The sequence below is a fragment of the Cynocephalus volans genome, chromosome 4 (assembly GCF_027409185.1).
Source record: "Cynocephalus volans isolate mCynVol1 chromosome 4, mCynVol1.pri, whole genome shotgun sequence".
In the NCBI taxonomy this organism is placed as follows: Eukaryota; Metazoa; Chordata; class Mammalia; order Dermoptera; family Cynocephalidae; genus Cynocephalus; species Cynocephalus volans.
Window position 1 is genome coordinate 102,159,235 of NC_084463.1, and position 19,783 is coordinate 102,179,017.

Consider the following 19,783-nt stretch of genomic DNA (forward strand, 5'->3'; position numbering starts at 1 on the left):
TTTTAACACGTATTTATTGCACTCCCCGTCCTTGCGAAGCTTAAAGTTTGGCAGAGTAGAGACATTAGGCAAATAATTACAATATTATTAGCTAATAATTATTATTATTATTATTATTTTAAGTGACCGGTAAGGGGATCTTAACCCTTGACTTGGTGTTGTCAGCACCACGCTCAGCCAGTGAGCGAACCGGCCATCCCTATATGGGATCCGAACCCGGGGCCTTGGTGTTATCAGCACCGCACTCTCCCGAGTGAGCCACGGGCCGGCCCATTAGCTAATAATTATAATGGGGACCTAACCTAGTCTGAAAGGGGTGGGGGAGTCTTCTCTAAGCAAATGGCATTTACGTTGAGACCTGAAATGTAGATGTTAGTTATTTAGCTTGAGAAAATCCTGTGGGGAGGGATGGCCATGAGTCATCCAAGGGTATCTAGCAGTACAGTTGGGGGCATTTTGGGGAACGGAGGTGTTCTGTTTTATGGTAATTGCCATCCATGTATAGATCAGGTCTAGAAGGGACCCTCAGTGACCTGAGTCCTACCCTCAGCCCCCTACTCAGTGAAGAGTGAGGAACTGTCCTTGCTCACCCCCAGGGAAAGATATTTCTGTATCCCAGCTCCTGTGGACATAGAGGAGTCACTGCATGGTTGAGTTGGAGATGAGAGCCTGGTCACCAGAGCCCATGCTCTCCAGAGCCACCTGCTATCCAGGCACCCGCATTTCATCAAGCCTCTAATCGGCTCCAAGCAGTCCTCAGATGAGCCTGGCTGGTATCCGGCATGACCTCATTACCGCCAACAGTGGCAGCTGGAGGCCAAGGCTTCCCTGGGTGAGGGAGAGGTCAGCATCGGCTGAGCCAGGTCTGTTCTGTATCCTACACACTCCTCCACCTGCACTGGGCCTGGAAACAGAGCTGAGTGGGACTCAGATTTCTCAAGGCAGGGCCACCTTCCCTTTGCCAGCCCACTCGTGCCCCTCTAGTGTATGTGCTCTTGGGCAGAATACATAGAGAAAGGGCAACAGTGCAGCTTTAAGGAAGGGGAATGTCAATCTGAAGGTCAGGGATTACAAAATAGTAGCAAAGGCCCTATCTCAGGGTCAGCCTGGGGGGTAGACCAGAACCAAGTTTTCCTTCTCCAAAGGAGTTTGCTTCTAGCACTCATGTGCTCTCTTCCTCTGTACAAAAGCCTGGCTGTGTCCTAGGAAGAAAACAGCAGGGATGTTCTCTGTAGGTATGAACCACAGACTCCTTCCTGAACAGCATTTTGGAAATGAATTCTTTTAAATGTAGCAGAAGAAGGGAACTTGCCACTTAAGAAATCTTTCAGGGATCCCTATGATGTAATGGAACCATGTGTGGCAGGAAGTGCTGACTAGAGGTCAGGGGACCTGGCACTTTTTTCTGCCACTAACTCCATCTTGCCATGGGACTTCAAGCAAGTTCTTCCCTCTCACTAAGCCTCAGTTTCCCCATCTGTAAAATAAGATAGTTGGACTGCAATTTCAAAACTCCCGTTTTAGTATTTTGTGATTCTGAATGAATTCTTGCCCTCTGATTTATCCAATTGCAAATCTAAGTATTCATATTTATGCACCAACTATTAATTATTTTCCTGAAGATGACTACCATCATCTCTATTCTAGGTTCCTCTGATATATGCTCTTAAAACATCCTGTATAATTTCTTTATCACCTTTACCACAACATGTAGTTCTATAGTGATTTGAGTAGTATATCTCTCCTTCACTATGAAATGAATTCCCAGAAGGTACAGTCTGAATCTGCAGTGCTTAGGTTCCTAGCACTTTGCACTGTCCTTAGCACAAGATACAGGTGCTCAGTAAGTTTTGTTGAATAAGTTAATGTATAAGTGGGCACTAGGCATTACAGGAAATAAAAGAGAAAAAAGATACAGGCCCCTCCTTTCGAGTACACCCTGTAGAGTGATAGTTTGGTGAAAATGCCCATACACAATGCACACTGAGAACAGTGTAGGCCAGTAGATAATAGTACTCTAAGTTAAATGTAAGCAAGGGCCAGAATGAACAAGTGTAATGGGTAATGAGGAGGGGAGAGACCAGTGTTGGCATTGTAAAGGGCTTCATGGAAGAGGTGGGAGTGGAGTCAGACCCAGAAAGACAGGTAGAATTCAAACAGGCAGAGGGAGGAAGGGAAGCTTTTCAGGTGAGGCAGCAACAGAATTGACCTTGCATGTTATTTAGTGACCTGCAAAAAGCTGGCCACCTGCTGGATTATGGAGGAGGAAGGCTTGGGTGTGGAGGGTCTTGAGGATGAGACAGAGGACTTAATCTTGCAGTCAATAGAGTGTTCCTGAAGTGATTTTCTATTGTTCGTGTGTTTGTTTAGTGTCCATAGTGATTTTTCACTTTAAAAAATGCACAAGATAAGTTTCAAGCAGTACCAGAGGATGTATAGTGGAAAGGAAGTCTCCCTTCCTCGTTCCTGGTCCTCTTCCTCAGAGGCCACCACTGTAACTTTTCTTACCTATCCTCCCCATTGCTGCTGTAACTAGTTATCACAAATTCAGTGGCTTAAAACAACACAAATTTATCTTGACAATTCTGGAGATAAGTCCAAAATGGGTCTCACCAGACTAAAGTCAAGGTGTCGGCAGAGCTGCCTTCTTTCTTTGGAGATTCTAGGAGAGAATCTGTTTTCTTGCCTTTTCCAAATTTTAGAGGCTGCCCACATTCCGTATCTCCATGTAGCCTTCTTCCATCCTCCAAGCCAGCAATGGCCTGTCAAGCCTTTCTCACATGACACTGACTCTTCTGCCTTTTTCTTTCACTTATGAGATCCTTATAGTTACATTAGGCCCATCCAAATAATCCAGGATAATCTCCCCATCTCAAAGTCAGCTGATGAGCAACCTCTCTGTAACTTTGATTCCCCTTCATATTCCCCTAACATATTCATAGGTTCCCAGGGATTAGAACGTGGACATCTTTGGGGCGCCATTATTCTGCCTACCACACTCTCAGAGATATTTTATATGTGCTTCATTTTTATTCCCGTGTTTGAATAGTTAACACTTGCACATAGTATGAAATTCAAAAGAATTTTCAGTGAAAAGTCTTACTCCCACTCCAACTCCAATCAAAGTTATTATCCAATTGCTCCACTGTATTATTATTTTTTCCCTTGCAATTAATTAGCATTCTGTAGGGAGACACTTTTAAGACCATGAAAATACCCTGTTCCTTATCAAAATGTCCCCCTAGATTTAGCATCCGTTAGTTCTTGCCTGAACCAATCTTTCTACAATGGTTGGAAAATGAATATTTTCCATGTTTTCTAACTTCAGCACTTACTCCACATTGGCCAGTCAGCACTTGGCATTCTATGGTAAACAAGGACCCCTTCTCTCCTATTTATCTATTTATTGTCAAAATGTTCTCATGGATGTTTTTTGTTTTAATGTTCTGTAATTCATTATTGTCCTTAGTTATGTTGGTGCTAAAATTGCCTCAGAGCTGGCAGTGTGGCATCCCCCCCTCTTTCTTATTTTATTTTTCTTTTTCTTAGCAGTTTCCTATTTTGCTGCATAATAAGATGGTTCAGATTCAACTTGTATTCATTTTGCTGCTGCCCTAGAAGCAGCCATTTCTTGAGCCCTAGGATTTTTCAGTGTGCAATTGTATTAGAGACTGAAATCTGACTACCAGGTTTGCGCATTGCCTCTTACGTTGACAGAGCCAAGAAATACATGTATATACACATACATGCATATACATATACACACATATATTCATATGCAGATACATGTTTTAGAAATCCTGAGAACAGCAATACCTCCCTTTCCAGTTGATCCCTGCCGGGTTCTTTCTTATCTTCACACATTTTGTATTCATATGTCCTTTTTCCCTTAGTGAGAATGTTGTCTGCAAATAGCATTGACACACGTGTACTCATTCTCTCAATACTATGATCCATCTAAAAAAGTTCCAGAACTCCTTCACCAATACCACTGTAGAAAACAAACCTCCTAAAATGATTTCAGGTCAGGATTTGTGCAGTTCTCACCTCTAATCCATCCAAGGCTGAGGGTAAATAGTGAAATACTGGGTTCATAAGATACTTGGGTTCTTATTTCCCCTCTTCAGTGTGTTTAGGTTACTCATTTGAAATACAGTGGGTTAACTTTTCAGTTTGCTTTTGGTTTTAGGGTTTTTCTCCCCTACCTATCCTGGTTCATTTAATTTTGTTGTTTATATATAGAGACCATTAACTTGTTTCTAAAAGTCAAAACTTTACAAAAAGGTGTGTACTCAGAGAAGTGAAACTTCCTCCCATATTCCTTTCAACCTTTTTCTGCCCCCCTCAGTGAACCCGAAACCCTTGTTATAACCAGTTTTATTGTTTTCTGATTTGGCCTTCCTGTGTTACTTTATATAGCAAATATTTGTATATTTTCTTATTTTGCCTTTCTTTCTACACAAAAGGTAGCATACTATATGAGGGTACTTCCAAAAGTTCGTGGAAAGATTCATGTTATCCTTTAATTCTATTTTTCCATGAACTTTTGGAAGTACCCTTCTATATGCTGTTTTGCAGTTCACTTATTTTACTTAACAATGTTCCCTGGAAATCACTTCAGGTCAGTTCACAGAGATCTTCCTTCTTTTTTATAGCTACACAGTACTCCATTGTATGCATATGCTGTATATCCAAAGCTTGGATATTGAAGTTTTTGATATTCTGCAATTGCAAATATTGCTACAATGAATAACCTCTTATATATATATTTTGGTATTATTGGAGGTGTGTCTTTACAATAAAGTCCTAAAAGTGGTATTGCTGGGTCAGAACGTAAATGCATATGTCTTTTGATTAGGTATTGCAAGGTTTTCCTCCATAGAAGTTGTTATATTTTACATTTCCATAAGCATTGTACAAGCATGCCTGTTTCCTCACAGTCTCTCCAACAGAGTGTATTGTCAAACTTTTGGATTTTTGCCAATCTGATAGATGAGAAATAGTATATCAGCATAGTTTTAGTTTGGTTCTCTTATTACGAGTGAAGTTGAACATCATTTCAGATGTTTAAAGGCCATTTTATATCTCCTTTTACATATTGTCTGTTCATGCCTTTTGCCCATTTTTCTATAGGACTTTTGATCTTTGTTTTTCTCTTGATTTTTAAAAGTTCTTCGTATGTTAAGGGTATTAGCCCTTTATTTGTGAATCTATTGCAAATATTTTCTCCCACTTTGGATTGATGTGGTTTTAACACTTCCCATATAATTCTAATACATAGCCAGGATTGAGAATCAATGATGTAGTTTAAACTGTGCAAATCAGAACTGCTTTTTAAAGGAGAATGCATAAAGAGAGAAAGGGATAAGGGCTAAGGACGTGGCCTTGGGTGACACCCATAATTTGAGACAGAAGAATGAACAGGAACTGCAGAAGAGACAAAGACATGGATATTGTGTATCATGGAAATCAAAGTAGAAAAGAATCAAAAAGAGGCAGGATTGGTCAGCAGCATTGATTACTGCACCCGTGGAGGAGAAGAAGAAGAGATTGCTAGATGTGGTAATGAGGTCTGTAGCCCTGCCTCCCAGCATGACTTCTTTCATGTTCATTCAGACTGAGAGAAGACTCTTCTGATCTCCGTACAGTGATTTTGTCCAGCAGGATTGCCAGTGACTATAGGAGCCCTCTCCTGACAAACAGAAATAGAAGGAACATAGCCCAGCTGTGTCATAACTGGGGAATAATTACTCAGTCAGCAAATATTTATTAAACTCCTACTTAGTATCAGGCATTGTTCTAGGCATAGGATATCACAACAGAGACCCCATATTTAATTTGTGCTTCTCTCTTACCACTTTCTAAAAAGTTGGAGGTTTCCTTTACCCAAGTCCATCCATCTGGTTTGTCATGCAGCCTCAACTTTGGGATAAAATTGGTAAAGTCTGAAGTAATTGGGGAAAAGCTGTCTTGAGAAAAATGGAATCACTAGCACCAGCAAGGAGCTCTGGGTCAAAATGGTCCTCTTAGTGATTGTGGTCTATTCCATGTCCTTTCCTTGCTCGCCAAGGAAATCTCACCACCCTTCCACTTTTATTTTTGGTTATGGTTGCCTAGTGACTGTGGTTGGACATAAAGGAAGGAGCATAAACTGGAAGAGTCCTTGTTGGCAGCATCTTCTGTTTTTTAAAAAAAGCAACAGTTTTATGAGGGAGATGAGTAATTCCTTCAGCCTTGATGGGGGGGTTGAAAGCAGACATGAGCAGATAAACGGTTCCTGTGCCCAGACCATAGCCTGTAACATTTGATATGATAGTTAAAGATACCTCCCTCCACATTCTGATTCTGTCCATACAGGGAAGTGTAGCTAGCAAAGATATTTCACTGGTTTCTGTTTCTGCAAGTGTTTGCAAAGCCAACTGCAAATAAGGCGTCTTGTCATCCTTAAGTTCAGAGTGAAAGTCTGTATATTTGAGTATACCTCATTCCAGCAAGCCTGGGCCTACCACCACTTTAATGTGCTGATACTTCTTATCTAAGCAGAAGGCTTTACTTAGCTTTGGAAATAGACATGTGAATGGAAGCATAAGCCCTCTCTTGATAACCCCTCTTCCCTGCTATGGGCATTAGCTGGGATTGGTCAACAGAAACTTAAACATCTGGTCAGCTCAGTCCTTTGGGGTGGTTAGTGTTTTATAGACAACCCATCAAGATTGATTGGCTTTGTAACTGAATTAGCCAGATGTGTGGGCATTGTGTGCCCTTTCCTCATCCTTCCTCAGTGTTGTTAGATGGAAGCAGACATGCGATTAGCATGTTTGAAGATGATGTGTTTTTAGTGCATGAACAAAAGCTGCCACCTTCTGCAGAGACTGTGGCTCTGCCCCAGACGTCAGCAGTATAATTATGACTGCTAAATTCAGCTCAGACCCCGGGCTCAGCTGCCTTGGTCTCAGCTGTCATTTGCTGGGGTCGGGGGTGGAGGGACTGCAGAATCCTAGGGACCCAGGCTCTTAGAGTCTACTTTGAATTCTGCTTTATCTAGAGTCTTTCCTTCCCTAATGACAATTGCTCCCAGCTGCTTCCTGGTCACAGAGCCTGCTGCCACCTCTGGAGGTAGTCTTTGCTGGATTATGGGGAAACCAGGGAGGAGAGCTGGCCTCCTGAAAGCCCATGACTTCCAGGAAATTTGCCCCAAATAAAAATGAGCTAAGTATCCTCACTTCTAATGCTTGTGTCACATGCTATTCAGAGCATTATCTGCCATCTAGAAAACTCCTACTTTAGGTTTGCATTCAGCAGAAATCCTTGGCAGGGGCTTTTGCTTTTGCCCTTTTCCTTGCTTGACAGTGTCTGTGAAGTATATTTGAACATTCATTTTCATGGCTTTGTACCACCTCTTTTTTAACCACAGTGGCCTACATATTTTCCTTAAAACCAACTGGGAATTTTCATGTCTCCAAAAGCTCTGCTGTTGCTTAACATTCTGCAGACATCTCATGCTCAGTGTGCCCAAACTCAGCCCTTCTTACTTTTTTCCGTATTCCCTATTTGGTGAATGGCATCATCATCTACTGGTGTCAAACAAATAAGAATTGTAAGAAACTCTGATGATTTCTCCCTCATTTTCCACCAAGCCTTGTCTTCCTTACAATTTCCTCTCAAATCCATCCTCTCCTCTGTCCTCACTACCCTGGTTCAGTTTTCATCCCTCTCACCTGGACTGCTATAACAGCCTTCTTGTTGGTCTCCCTACCTCCAGGTTCCCCTTCAAACCAGCCTCTACCCTGCAAAACCCTGTCACTCCCCTGTTTAAAAACCTTCAGCAATTCCCAGTGCCTATAAGGTAAGACCAGATATATCTAACCCAGCTTGCAGTCACTCTACAGTCCACCATGAGTCTTCTGCCACCCTGTCTCTAAGAGGGGATGGGAAATGGTGATGTGCTCCAGGATTGGGATCAGAGCATGGTGGGCCTACCGGGAGGGTGCCTGCTGCCAAGTGGACCTGGGAGACAGGAACCATCTCTGCCATCGGCCACCAAACTGCTCACTCCTGAACAGAGTCTTTCCTGCCTCCAAACCTGTCCTCCTTCACTTTTCTCTGGCTGGAATGCCATTTTCCTACTTCTCCACCTACTGAACTGCTTAGCTTTCAAGATACAACTCATTTATATCTCTTCTGTTTAACTTTCCTTGGTTTGCCCAAATGAAGTGAATCACTTCTCACTCTGTTCCTCCACATTTTAGGAGGCTGTTTTATTGTTTTAAATATTACAACTGAAGCTTCAAAAAGCAGAGCTTAACATGTGTCACCTCCTCACACACCCTCTTCTCCCACTCCTCTGATTCTGCTGCCAGTAGCCCTGGCGAGGTCTCTAACCTGGAGAGGCCACGCAGCCTCCCTTCTGTCTGCTAAGGAGGCAGAGTGGTCGGCTCCCTGCTCAACCTTCCATCTCTACACATAAACCATGGGTGACACCGAGGGTAGGAAGGAATGTTTAGTAATGGTAATTGAAGGAGAAATAACAATAGCTATCTTATTTAGGTCTTACTGTATACTAAGCTCTGGACTAAGGCTTTCATCTCCTTTAATATTTAAAATAACTCTGCAAGGTAGGTACTCTTATTTCTTACATTTTCCATATACATAAAAAAGGGCACAAGGATGTTAATTAACTTGCCCAAGGTCCACCACTATTAAGTGGCAGAACCATTGTGGTATATCTGTGACTATGATCTTGTGAGCAGAATTCCAGTCTGTGTCCCAAGCCTCTACAGGGTCTGGCATAAAATAGGTGCTCTGGAGTGTTGGTTGCTGGATTGGATGAATGAATGAATTAGTGTTGTTTGCATCAAACTTGCCTTCAGGCTTAAGAGGGACTGGCTGAGCATCTGTAGCTTATGCCAAGAAGTATGGATTTTGTCTCATCTCCTAATGCCCAACTATACACAGACATGTTCCCTCCCACTCAGTAACAAACTGCCTGGAACTCTTTCCTGCCTCATATTTACAAGAGAATGTGATAAATTCCGTATTGATCCCTCCTGTTCCACTGTAAATTTTGCAAAAGATGATTAAATAGAGCAATAGAGTCTGCAGGCATTGTGGCTCAATATGTTGTGGACTGGTATATCGACCTCCTCCATCCAAAGGCAGCCAGCGCCTATCCCTGTTGCCCCAGACCAGTAATTAAAATCCTGTGAGACTGGGATTTAAAATCCAATCATATCTCTGAATCAAGCCTTCTAGCCTCCCCATGTGATGAGTGCAATAAGGTAACGGCAGGAGCATGTTTATGTCTGTGCTGAAGCAGTCCCCATAGGGTGGGTAAGAAATGGAGATTTGGGTAGCCCTGCTGGCTAAATCACTGAGCCCTGACACTACAGCCACTTGTAAGACAATCTGTAGGTACATAAACAAGTCCCAGCCAAAGACCAAAACTCAGGCTATAAGAGCAAAATATCATGCACAAAAATTCACAAATTGCAGTTATTGTACACTTCTATTCCCACAGACAGTAATTGGTTTAAGCAAGTGATTTCACCTTGACTAAACTATTTATGGCCTTTAGTAACCAAATACTTGTTTGAATTTCTAAAGGAACTTGTTGACCTAATCTAAACTGTAGCCAATCTTCCCTGTGCTGAGGCCTGTAATGAAGGCATGAGATACTCTTGAAAGGAACTTGTTCATCTCCCCCCCACCGCCCAGCAGCATCAAGAGCTCCTTAAGAGAAGGAACAGTGTCTTCTTACTTGCCTTTGTATCTCTAGCATCTAGCATGGTGCCAAACACATACAAGACTCTCAAAAAGTATTTTTAAATGCATAAATCTGGAAAAAAGATATGTAAGCCAATGTGTAATTAGTAAACCTACTAAGTGGTCATCCATTCAGTGTTTGAACACTTCCAGTGCTAGGGAACTCAATTGTTCCTGAGGCTGCTCACATTCTATCTTTGGATGATCTGATGGTTACAAATTCAGCCAAAATCTGCTTCCAAAGTTCTTAACATTATCCTTGGGTTCATGTAGAATGAATCAAACCCCATTTCTACATAATGGCCCTTCAAATACCTGAAAATGGCAGGTGCATATTCTCCTGAGCTATCTTTTCTTCATCCTAAACCTACAATTCCTTAAACCATTTTTCTCACATGGCTTCTAAACCCTTTCCTATCTCAGTCACATTTCCCAGAACAATCTCCACTTTGTCTCTCTTCCAAAACCCATGACTCCCATTTATCTCCATTAATTTTCATCTAATTTGTTTTAGCTCTTAATGTCAATCTTCCACCAGGTATATTTGGTGCCTTTCCTAATTATGTCCTCAGATTTGATGAGTAGGCCATTCCTGTGATATCCATGTCAGAAATAAACATGCTGAACAGGACCAAGCCTATTTGCTGCCACTGGAAACTTCCTTCCTGGTCACCTCTGATCCATCAGTTGCCCCACCCTCCTTGGGTCTCACTAGTCCATCAGTCACTTACTAACATTCCATATGGTACTGGCATCCAGCCCACATTTCTCTGTCATGACCACGGTGTTGTCCTGAGACATCCCATCAGATGTCTGATGAAGTAAGTCCATATTTGCCCTGACTGCACCTGACTGAACAAACAGGCAGTCCTGACAAAGAAAGGCAAGCAGTTCAGTCTGGTATGACCTAGTTTCTGTGAACCCATCCTGATGCCTGGTGATCATCACCATTTCCTTTTCTAGGCATTCACAAATTATCCCATTTAGTAATACATCTGATTCTGGAGACAATACTTGTGTGAAAAGTTTGGGATCAGATAAGTGCTCTATTGGTTCAAAGGAGGAAGTGATCCATTGACTAGAGTGGTTCCTTCAGGGAAGGGGCAATGGAGCTGGACCTCATAGAATGTAGGGTCTGAGTGGTGGGCAAAGAGGAGTTTGACACCACTGAAGACAACTGTGGCAGCCCAGTGTGGTCTAGTCCTTCCAGTCAGTGCTGGGGAAGTGAATGCTGCGGAGTAGGGGGCAGTGCAGATAGTGGAAAGAGCCCTGGACTGGAAGGTCTAGGTTCTAGCCCCCACTCTCTCACTCAGTCTCAGTGACTTTGGGTTCTAACCTTCCCTTCCCCAGGCTTCTCTCTTTCTTCAGTCTTTTTTAGTGCTTAGTGCAGCATCTTCTGCTCTTCTCCATCTGGTCCTGTGGTTTCCCATCTCCCTGGTTACATAGTGGGTGGCTCTCCTGTATTGGGAGTGGGGGGTTCAGGTCATTAACCTCATCTCCTCACCCCCCTGACACTTCCCACACTATATTGTCATTGTTTCTATCCCTGTCAGTCTCCCATCAGTCTGGGTTCTGCCTGAGGTCAAGAACCAGTCTGATTCTACTGTGTACCCAGCCCTTGGCCCAGAGTTGGTACTTAGTGGGTTTTAATGGAATGGCTGGATCCAACCTTGAGGCAATAGTTCTCTGTTCCCTGAATTTTAGATGTCTGCCTTCCTTTAGGCAAGGGCTCCCATCTAACCATATCCATTGCAGGATAGGACTTCAGGATGACCTTCTGGGATGTCAGTTAATGTGTCACCATTCACCTGGCCCCCAGTCAGGAGAGCCCTGAATGGGAGGGAAGGGAGCCCCATTTTGAACTATCTTGGCTTTGGAGCATCTGAGCACACTGAAAGGGAGGAGGAGGAAAGATGGTTTTTCTTTCTTTTTGAGTCATCAGGCCTTTGGTAGCACTTTGTGTTAGAAAACCAGATCTGACTTCTTTGGAAACAAAAACCAAAACTTTTTATTATGTAAAATTTCAAACATATACGAAAAAGAGAATAGTAATAATAAATCCCTGCTTTAAATCCAGCTTTACTATTTATATGCTGTATGGCCATGGGCAAATTATTTCAGCTCTCTGAACTTCTCTTCTCTCAAAGTTTTGTATGATGAATAATTCAAACATTGTGTATAAAGGCCTTATAACCAACAAATGTTAGCCTGTCTCCTTTCCCCTTGCTCTTCTGCCAGACTCAATTAAGTCATCTGTAAAATGGAAAGAAATAACAATAATATGTCTCCTGCTTTCTTCGCCAAATTGTTAAGAATTAAATCCATGGAAGCAGTCAACACAGGATATGGCACGTAATAAGTGCTGTAAGTATTCTCAGTCACAGGGAGACATGTGCAAGTGCACATGCCCACGAGTACACCTATGTTGAGCAGTGCTCAGTAGTGTGGTTTATGGAAAAAGCTCAGGATAAGATATCAGAAGACTGGCATCTATTTCTAGTTCTGCTGTGCTTCCTGTCACACTCTGACCAAGTCTCTTCTCTCTCTCTCTGTCAGCCTCTAGGAATATAGAGGAGAATCAGTCAGTCTCTGGCCTGAGGTGCTACATACAGACTAGCTGTGAAGACTAAACAGAGATGTGGAAAGGGCAGGCCAGGACGCTGAGGCCAAGGGCCAGGGAAGGCGTGAATAGGGAGGACAACAGGAGCCTAGCAGGCAGAGCACTGATCACTGGAGGAGGGGAGAACCAGGCCTGGAAGAATGAATCATGCAGACAAGGGGCAGGGTTCCAGGTATGACGAGCAGCCCAAAGGACAGAGTGGAGATGAGCGTGAGACAGGGAAGGTGCACATCTTCCATGTGGTCACCCTGTCTCTCTCTGAATGCTTCCTTGATGGGGAGCTCACAACCAAAAAGAATCAGTTGGTCCACATTGACATCTCTGATGATCATGGGAAAGATTTCTGTTATATAAAAAACTTCCAATTGGAGTAAATATACTGCTGAAATAGTGACAATCAGGGTGAATGTGGTAAAGGAGCTAGCAGTAAAAATGGAAAGGAAAATGAATATAAAACTTATTAGAAAGAACATTATACACCTATACAATCTTTTTTTCAATCATTTTTAAACTTTTTAATCTTATTCAGTCCTCACAGAACCTCTAGTGGTAGGCAGGGTAGCAGTCATTACTACCAGAAAAGTAAAGCAAGTGCCCTGGATCACACAGCCAGGAGGTAGTAACCCCTCTCCACTTCTGGCTCCGCAGCCCAGCACGCTTTCAGAGGTAAGGGGTGAGTCATGAAAACTGCAGTAGTGGTAGAACTGAATCACTAGAAGGGCAGTATGGCTTACAGAATGGAGTGGGGGGCCAGAGGGAGCATGTCAGTATTATTGATAATATCAGCCTAACATTTACATTGGGCATTTACTGTTGTTTTTTTAAGCCCTCTTACATACATTATCTTCTTTGATGTTCACAGAGGTAGGTGAAGGCCGGGATAGAGTAATGTCAATGGAGGAGGGAGTAATAAGCTTCCTCCCACTCCCCCAACCTGAGCTTTTCCCGCCAGCACAGAGAAGATCTGAATCCCACTCCCACCCTAATTTCAGCATTCTCCCCAGGAAGGGCAAATGTGCCTCTCTCTGACTTTCTCCCTACCACCCACCTACAAAGCAGAAGGTGTTCGGGCCTGACCTGACCTGTTTGCCACCCAGCCAGAGAGGTGTCTGGTGCAGGCAGCAAAGAAACTAGGGGCTTTGGCCTACAGGAACAAGGGACATGGTCATACAGTTCTATCAGAAAGGCTCTTTTGGGGTAGAAAAACCAGCCCTGTTCTGTGTGGCCTCAGAATATAGCACCTGGAGAGAATACAGCTCACTCATCTGATAGATATTATTGAGCACCTGTCCTCTGCTGGGTAACACAGATGTAGAAGTGTATCAGGCATAGTCCCTGACTTCTAAGAGTTCAGTCTTGGATGGAGACAGACTTTAATACAGAGTGGTCAATTCAGTAAGATAACAGCAGAAGGGCCTATGGGAGCACAAAGGATGGTACCCACCCCCCTGGGGTGGGAGGGAAACAAGGAAGGCTTCCTGGAGGAGAAGCCTGAACTGAGTCTCAAAAGATGACAGGTGTTTTCAGGAAGACCAAGATGCGAGTGGAGTTGGTGAGAGAGGCTGGTGCTCATATAAGAAGGATCTGCCCTCACTTTAACGGGGGAATCCTGTTGGAGAGCCATGAGATTAGAGCTGGGTATTAGGAACATTTATAGGAGCCAGAGTGACCACCTCTCTCAGATGTATTAAAGAAGAATGTCTTAGGAAATTGGAAGCACTCACCATTAAGGTCTTTTTCCACTTGGAGAGTCTATGATTTTGTCACATCAAAGGCAGGTGCTACGCCAGAGAAGAGCAGTGGGCTCCCTAGGCACCAGTGGGCCAGGCCTTCTCTCCCACCAGTGCCATTTCCACTGCCTTAGCCTGCCCAGGTAATGAAACCCGAGCCAGCCACAGTGGCACCAACCAGCACCAGCCCCATGATCCCCCACTTCCCACCCTTCTTTTCTGGCCCGAACCCTATTGACAGATCCCCCAGAATCTGAAGGAATTCAAGACAAATGGTTAAGAGGATGGAGTTAATAAAATTTGAAAAATTGAGGCCTGTCACTCCACTAAACTTTTTTCAATACCACTGACAGAAACATATTTCCCCAATGAGTGACCTTCCACAGCTGTAGCAGGCAGGCGCAGCCGCAGCAGTACTGCCAGGAATCCAGTCTGCTATTTATCAAATATTATAAGCTGGGACATACTAATCTGGAGCAGGGAGAGGAGAGGAGGGGAAGGGTCCTGCACTACACTGCCTGGGGTGTTCCAGGTGTTTGCCCCAGCCCCAGACAGCCAGTGGGAGGTGACGGATGGCCTGCGATTAGCACTCCCATGTCTGTCCAGCCCTTTCACTTGCTCCCAGAGGCCTGGCCCTCTAGACCAGCTGCTCGGCCCGGAGGGGCCCTGGGTGGGAGGCAAGGGGAGGTCAGACCAGGGCACGGGCCATCCCATACCCCCAGAGAGGGCAGGCGGGTGAGGCCCAGTATGGTTATTTATTGGAGTGTAATGGTTTGTGGCCGTTGGTCGTGGAGGTGAAATCGATCAGTAGTGGAAGTCAGGTTCTATCAATTATTACAGCAATTAGTCAAGTCAGAGTGAGGGTGTGGGGCTGGGGGACTAATATTAGATGGACATTATCCATGGTGCCCCTGCCTCAGCCTTCCTAAAGTGGGGGCAGATGTGCTGCCCTGAGGCTCCAGAACCTTGGGGAGCACGGCTGGCTTCCCCCCATGAGTGGTCAGGTGGGGCCTGACCTGAGAGCCTCCTGGGTGGAGACAGACCCAGCACTACTTTAAAAGGAGCCCCAGTGCTGGCTGGCCCAGGTGCAGAGATGTCCTACCTCTCCCCATCCCATCCTTTATGAGAAGTGACACAACTCCTACTAGAAATTATTCAGTGGCCAATGTTTATGGCACACATTTTTCATTCTGTAAGCAAATATAGATCACTGACAGCACTTGTTTGAAGCGGCTAATCTCATCCTCTGTTCTTTCTTCCACTGTCTTCCTCTCTCCCCTTATTTCCTCTTCCCCCGCCCCTTCTCTCTTCCTACCCATTTCTCCCTTCTTCTCTTTGCTGTTTTTTTCTTTCCCTTCCTGAGGTCTCTCCGTAATTCATCCTTCCACTCTAGCATATATCTAGCAACAGAGCTCCCCTTCAGGCTGCCTAAGAAAGGAGAGGCCTTATCACTGCTTAACTGTAGCGCAGCTGGGGCAGAAAGGGAGTCACAGGAGCTTTGGCAGGAGGGGATGATGCTGTCTGCCACTGGCCCCTCAGATCTCACAGAGTCCCTTCAGTGCTGAGCAGCAGAGAAAGCAGTGATGGGCTAGGAAGGCTGGGCCAGACGAACAAGCCCCTGAGCACTTTGTTCCTTCCCCCACAGTGCGGTCTGTCTGTCCCTCCTTTAGCACAGAGATCACACTCAGCCTGTGTTATAGTTGTGTGCTCATCTCTTGTCCCCATAAGCTCCTAGAGATCTGGAATTGTGCTAGACTCAAACTCTAGGAAACACCTAATCTTAAAGACAGGAAGAGGAGACTGCAAGAAGCAGAGAAGGAATGGTCACAAGTGTGGGAGGAAAACCTGGAAAGTGGTTTTATAGAACTCAAAGGAGGGAGTGGCCAAGGTATCAGTTGCTACAGAGTGGTCAAGAAATATAAAAAAGAAAACCATTCCTTGGCTTTGCTGATCCCTCATCATCCTGCATACAGAGCCCTGCAGATATAAAGTGCCCAGTGAGTGCCAATAGAATTAAAAGAATGTGGCTTTAACTGAGCTTCTGAGGACTTGCCCGCTAGTTAGAACACCACAGACATCCTCCTTACTAAGGAATTTGCACTTTGTCCTGTAAGCAGTGAAAGAAAGGCCAGTGGAGGATTTTTCAGCAGGCGTGTGTTGTGGCCACCCTGCTGAGAGTGCAGGGAATTGAAGTTAGGAGAAGAACCTGGAGATGGATTTGACTCCTGGTTCAAGCAAATAAAGCTAGTGTTCTGACCCTGGGCTAGTTATTTCACTTCTCTGAGCCCAGTTTCCACACTATAGCTTGGGGATTTTAATTCCTATCCCTCAGGGTTGTTGTGAGGATTAAGTGATAAAATGTACAAAAAGTGCATAGCACAGTGCCTGGCACGTAGTAAGTGCTCAGTAAATACTAGCACTATAATTATAATAATAATTATTATTATATTTTATAATATAATTATATAATAAATTATAATAATAAATATAAATTATAATTTATTTATAAAATAAATTATAAATTATATAATAAATATAATTATAAATAAATAATATATTATTATTATTATTATTATTATTATTATTATTACCACCACCACTCCTAGGTATCTACCCAGGAGACATGAAACATACATCCATACAAAAACTTGTACATGCATGTTCATAGAAGCACTATTCATAACAGCTAAAAAGGAGAAATAGCCCAAATGTCCATCAGCTGAGAGGTGGATAAACAAAGTGTACTATGTCCACAGAATGGAATATTATTCAGCCATGCTAAAACATGGATGAACCTTGAAAACATTATGCTAAGTGAAAGAAGCCAGACACAAAAGACCACATACTGTATGATTCAGTTTATATAAAATATCCAGAATAGGCAAATCTTAAGGAACAGAAAGTAAACTAATGGTTGCCAGGGCTGGAGGGAATGGGGGGTGTCTGATAATTGGTATGGGGTTTCTTTTCAGGGGGATGAAAATGTTCTGGAATTTGATAGTGGTGATGGTTGCACAACCTTATGAGTATATAAAGCCACTGGATTATATAATTTAAAAGGTTTAACTTTATAGTATGTGAATTATAATAAAAATAATATATAACAATATTTTATACTAAATTTCAGTTAGAAAATAGAATCATGTATAAAAGTATTAATTTTACATATTGATAAAAAAATTTCCTTTGCCTGGATCGTACATCCTCCTCTCTGCCTCATCCCCCTGCCTCCTCTCACACCTGTGTAGAAGTTTAGCCTCATCCTCTGCAGCCCAGACAGTCACATGTAAATGCTTAATAAACGTTTATACTGTTGGCAAGTTTATAAGGTCTTTTAAGAAGCAAAAACCTTCAATAGGAATAGTTTTTAATCATGATTTAAATGTTACCAAAGACTGAAGTTGAGAAACACTGATTTTCACTGTCCAACGAACAGTGGTTGGACACCTACCCTGAGCCAGGCCCTGTGCCCAATGGGTCCCCAGCAGCCTATTATATCCTATGACAGGGACATAATCCTTCTTTACTTCCTGATAACACTTCTTTAGCAAGAAAGAAGCTCAAGGAACACTAAATAATTATTACCTTAATATTCCAGTTAACCCTTATTGAGCATCTGCTGTGTACAAGAACAGCTTTCTTATATTTCTGTCTTCTTGCCTTGAGAGGAGTACCTTTGGGGCAGGGCCAGACCTGATCCTTCTGCATCCCCAGGTCCCACTCAGTCAAGGTTTGCCAGATTGAATGGAATGGATGGCTTTTGGAGAGGAGAGTGAGGTGCTCAGACCTGGGTTTGGGGAAGGAGATTCTGACAGCACAGAGGGTCAGAGTAGCATTTCTTCCATAACTGCCAAGTCTTACACAAAGTAGACACTTTGTACATGTTTATTAGCTGTTGGTACTTAGAGAAAAGGTAGATACATAGCCCCCAGCTAATGTCTTCTTTTTGTCATACTCAAAGTTCTTTGTCCTCAAATCACAGAAACTAATAATTGGAGGAAATGCCTGCCCACATACACACTCTACCAATAGCTAGGGTGGCATAGCCAGGTTGCTGGTGATGCCCATGCCCTTCCAGAGGACTCAGCTGACTCTGGCAGGCAGGAGATACACAGAGGTAAGAGAGCATAAAAGGAGAGAGAGGAACAGAGTGCAGCAAGGAGGAGAACCTTTTAATTGTTATTTGGGATATTATTTTCTGCTTTAGAGAGAAACCTTTATATGACTCTATGAATAAATTTTCATCTTTATCAAATGTGTTGGAAAATGTGGACATTTTAACAAATGTATATATGAATTTGTGTATTTACATGTATTTGTGTTGGGGTATATTAGTCTATGTATTTATTTGGTATATTTTGTTAGCATGTTCAGCTGTGTGTATTTGGATGTATAACATCTACATGTGTGTAGTACCTTTCTATGTGGGTAGTGAGTTACTGCACTTGTGCGCATGCACACATAGGAGCTCCAATAACCTGACCTCTTTGTAAGAAAGGACTAAGAACTTTCCTCCCAGAGTAGCTTGATGTGTCTTTCCTGCCATTCTGTGATCTCTTAGGTTTCTCTGGGCATTCCTCACACTGAAATTGGGGACCTAAGCCACCTCCAGGGAAGGCTAAGGTCCCACTGACCATTCATAGAGCCTCTGACCATTTATCCTTCTCCTGCTAGGAGCCAACCCCCTGCAGAGGAATGAAATGGGACACACACCTTTGGATTATGCCCGAGAAGGGGAGGTGATGAAGCTTCTGAGGACTTCTGAGGCCAAGGTAAGTTTCAGAGAAAAGAGGCCTGTGGTCACTCCAAGCATCATTTAATCTTTCACTCATTAAATTATGTCAGACTCCACACCAAAGGCCACTTCTCCTTAGGTGATTATTGTCTGTTTAAATACAAATCCAGCCCCCAGTCTTATCAAGAATAGGAAGCTGCCCCTGTCATGACCAGGGAGAGACCTGGGCCACTTCTGGCTTCTGAGGATTAACCTTCAAATTCAGTTTTTGAGGTGATAGACCTCCCAGCTTCTTTTCAGAAGAGAGGGGCTAGCCAAACAAAATCTTTAGCCCAAGTAGTATTTCCCCTAGGCCTCATGTGTTCTATAGCCTCATCAAGCAATTCTTTGCCATCATCACTCCTAGAACCATTCCTTTACCCCTTCTTTCCAGACACACTCCAGAGAGCCTGATAAAGAGTCTCAGCCCCAAAAATCTCGATCTTAATTCAATCTTCTCAACCAAACTTTTGAACTCCCTGAAAACGAGGCTAAGACTTCCGCCCCTCACAGCCACAGAGCTGTAACTCAGGAACTACTGGGCAGAATCCAAGAACTGGAATCACAAATCTCAGAGTTGGCAGGACCTTAGAAATCATCAAGTCCAGTGATGGGAAATCTTATGAGAGCATAAACAAATAAATCAGGAAAATTGCTGCTCTAGTTGAAGGGGAGATAGACCAGAACATTGTCCACGTGACCCACCCTTCCCTCCTAGGGTAGCCTCTGAGGGGGCTCTGCTGTGGGCACAAGTTTTAGATCTCTGAAACCTAAATCAACTGACTCATTTTACTCCTGGGGAAACTGGAGCCCGGGTGTCATGTGGCTTGCCTTTGGTCCCAGCATCAGTATCAAAACTGAAATGAATAGGCTTGACCACAAGGCCATGTAAGATTC

At 43.4% G+C, this 19,783-nt stretch overlaps 1 protein-coding gene across 1 annotated transcript in view; it reads left to right on the forward strand.

Moving 5' to 3' along the window:
• Positions 1–19,783, forward strand: part of CLPB (ClpB family mitochondrial disaggregase) — a 160,228-nt gene that overhangs the window by 99,126 nt on the left and 41,319 nt on the right. Inside the window, exon 6 of the mRNA XM_063093871.1 lies at positions 18,787–18,884. Within this exon, the coding sequence (XP_062949941.1) occupies positions 18,787–18,884 (98 nt within the window). The remainder of the gene's footprint in view (positions 1–18,786; positions 18,885–19,783) is intronic.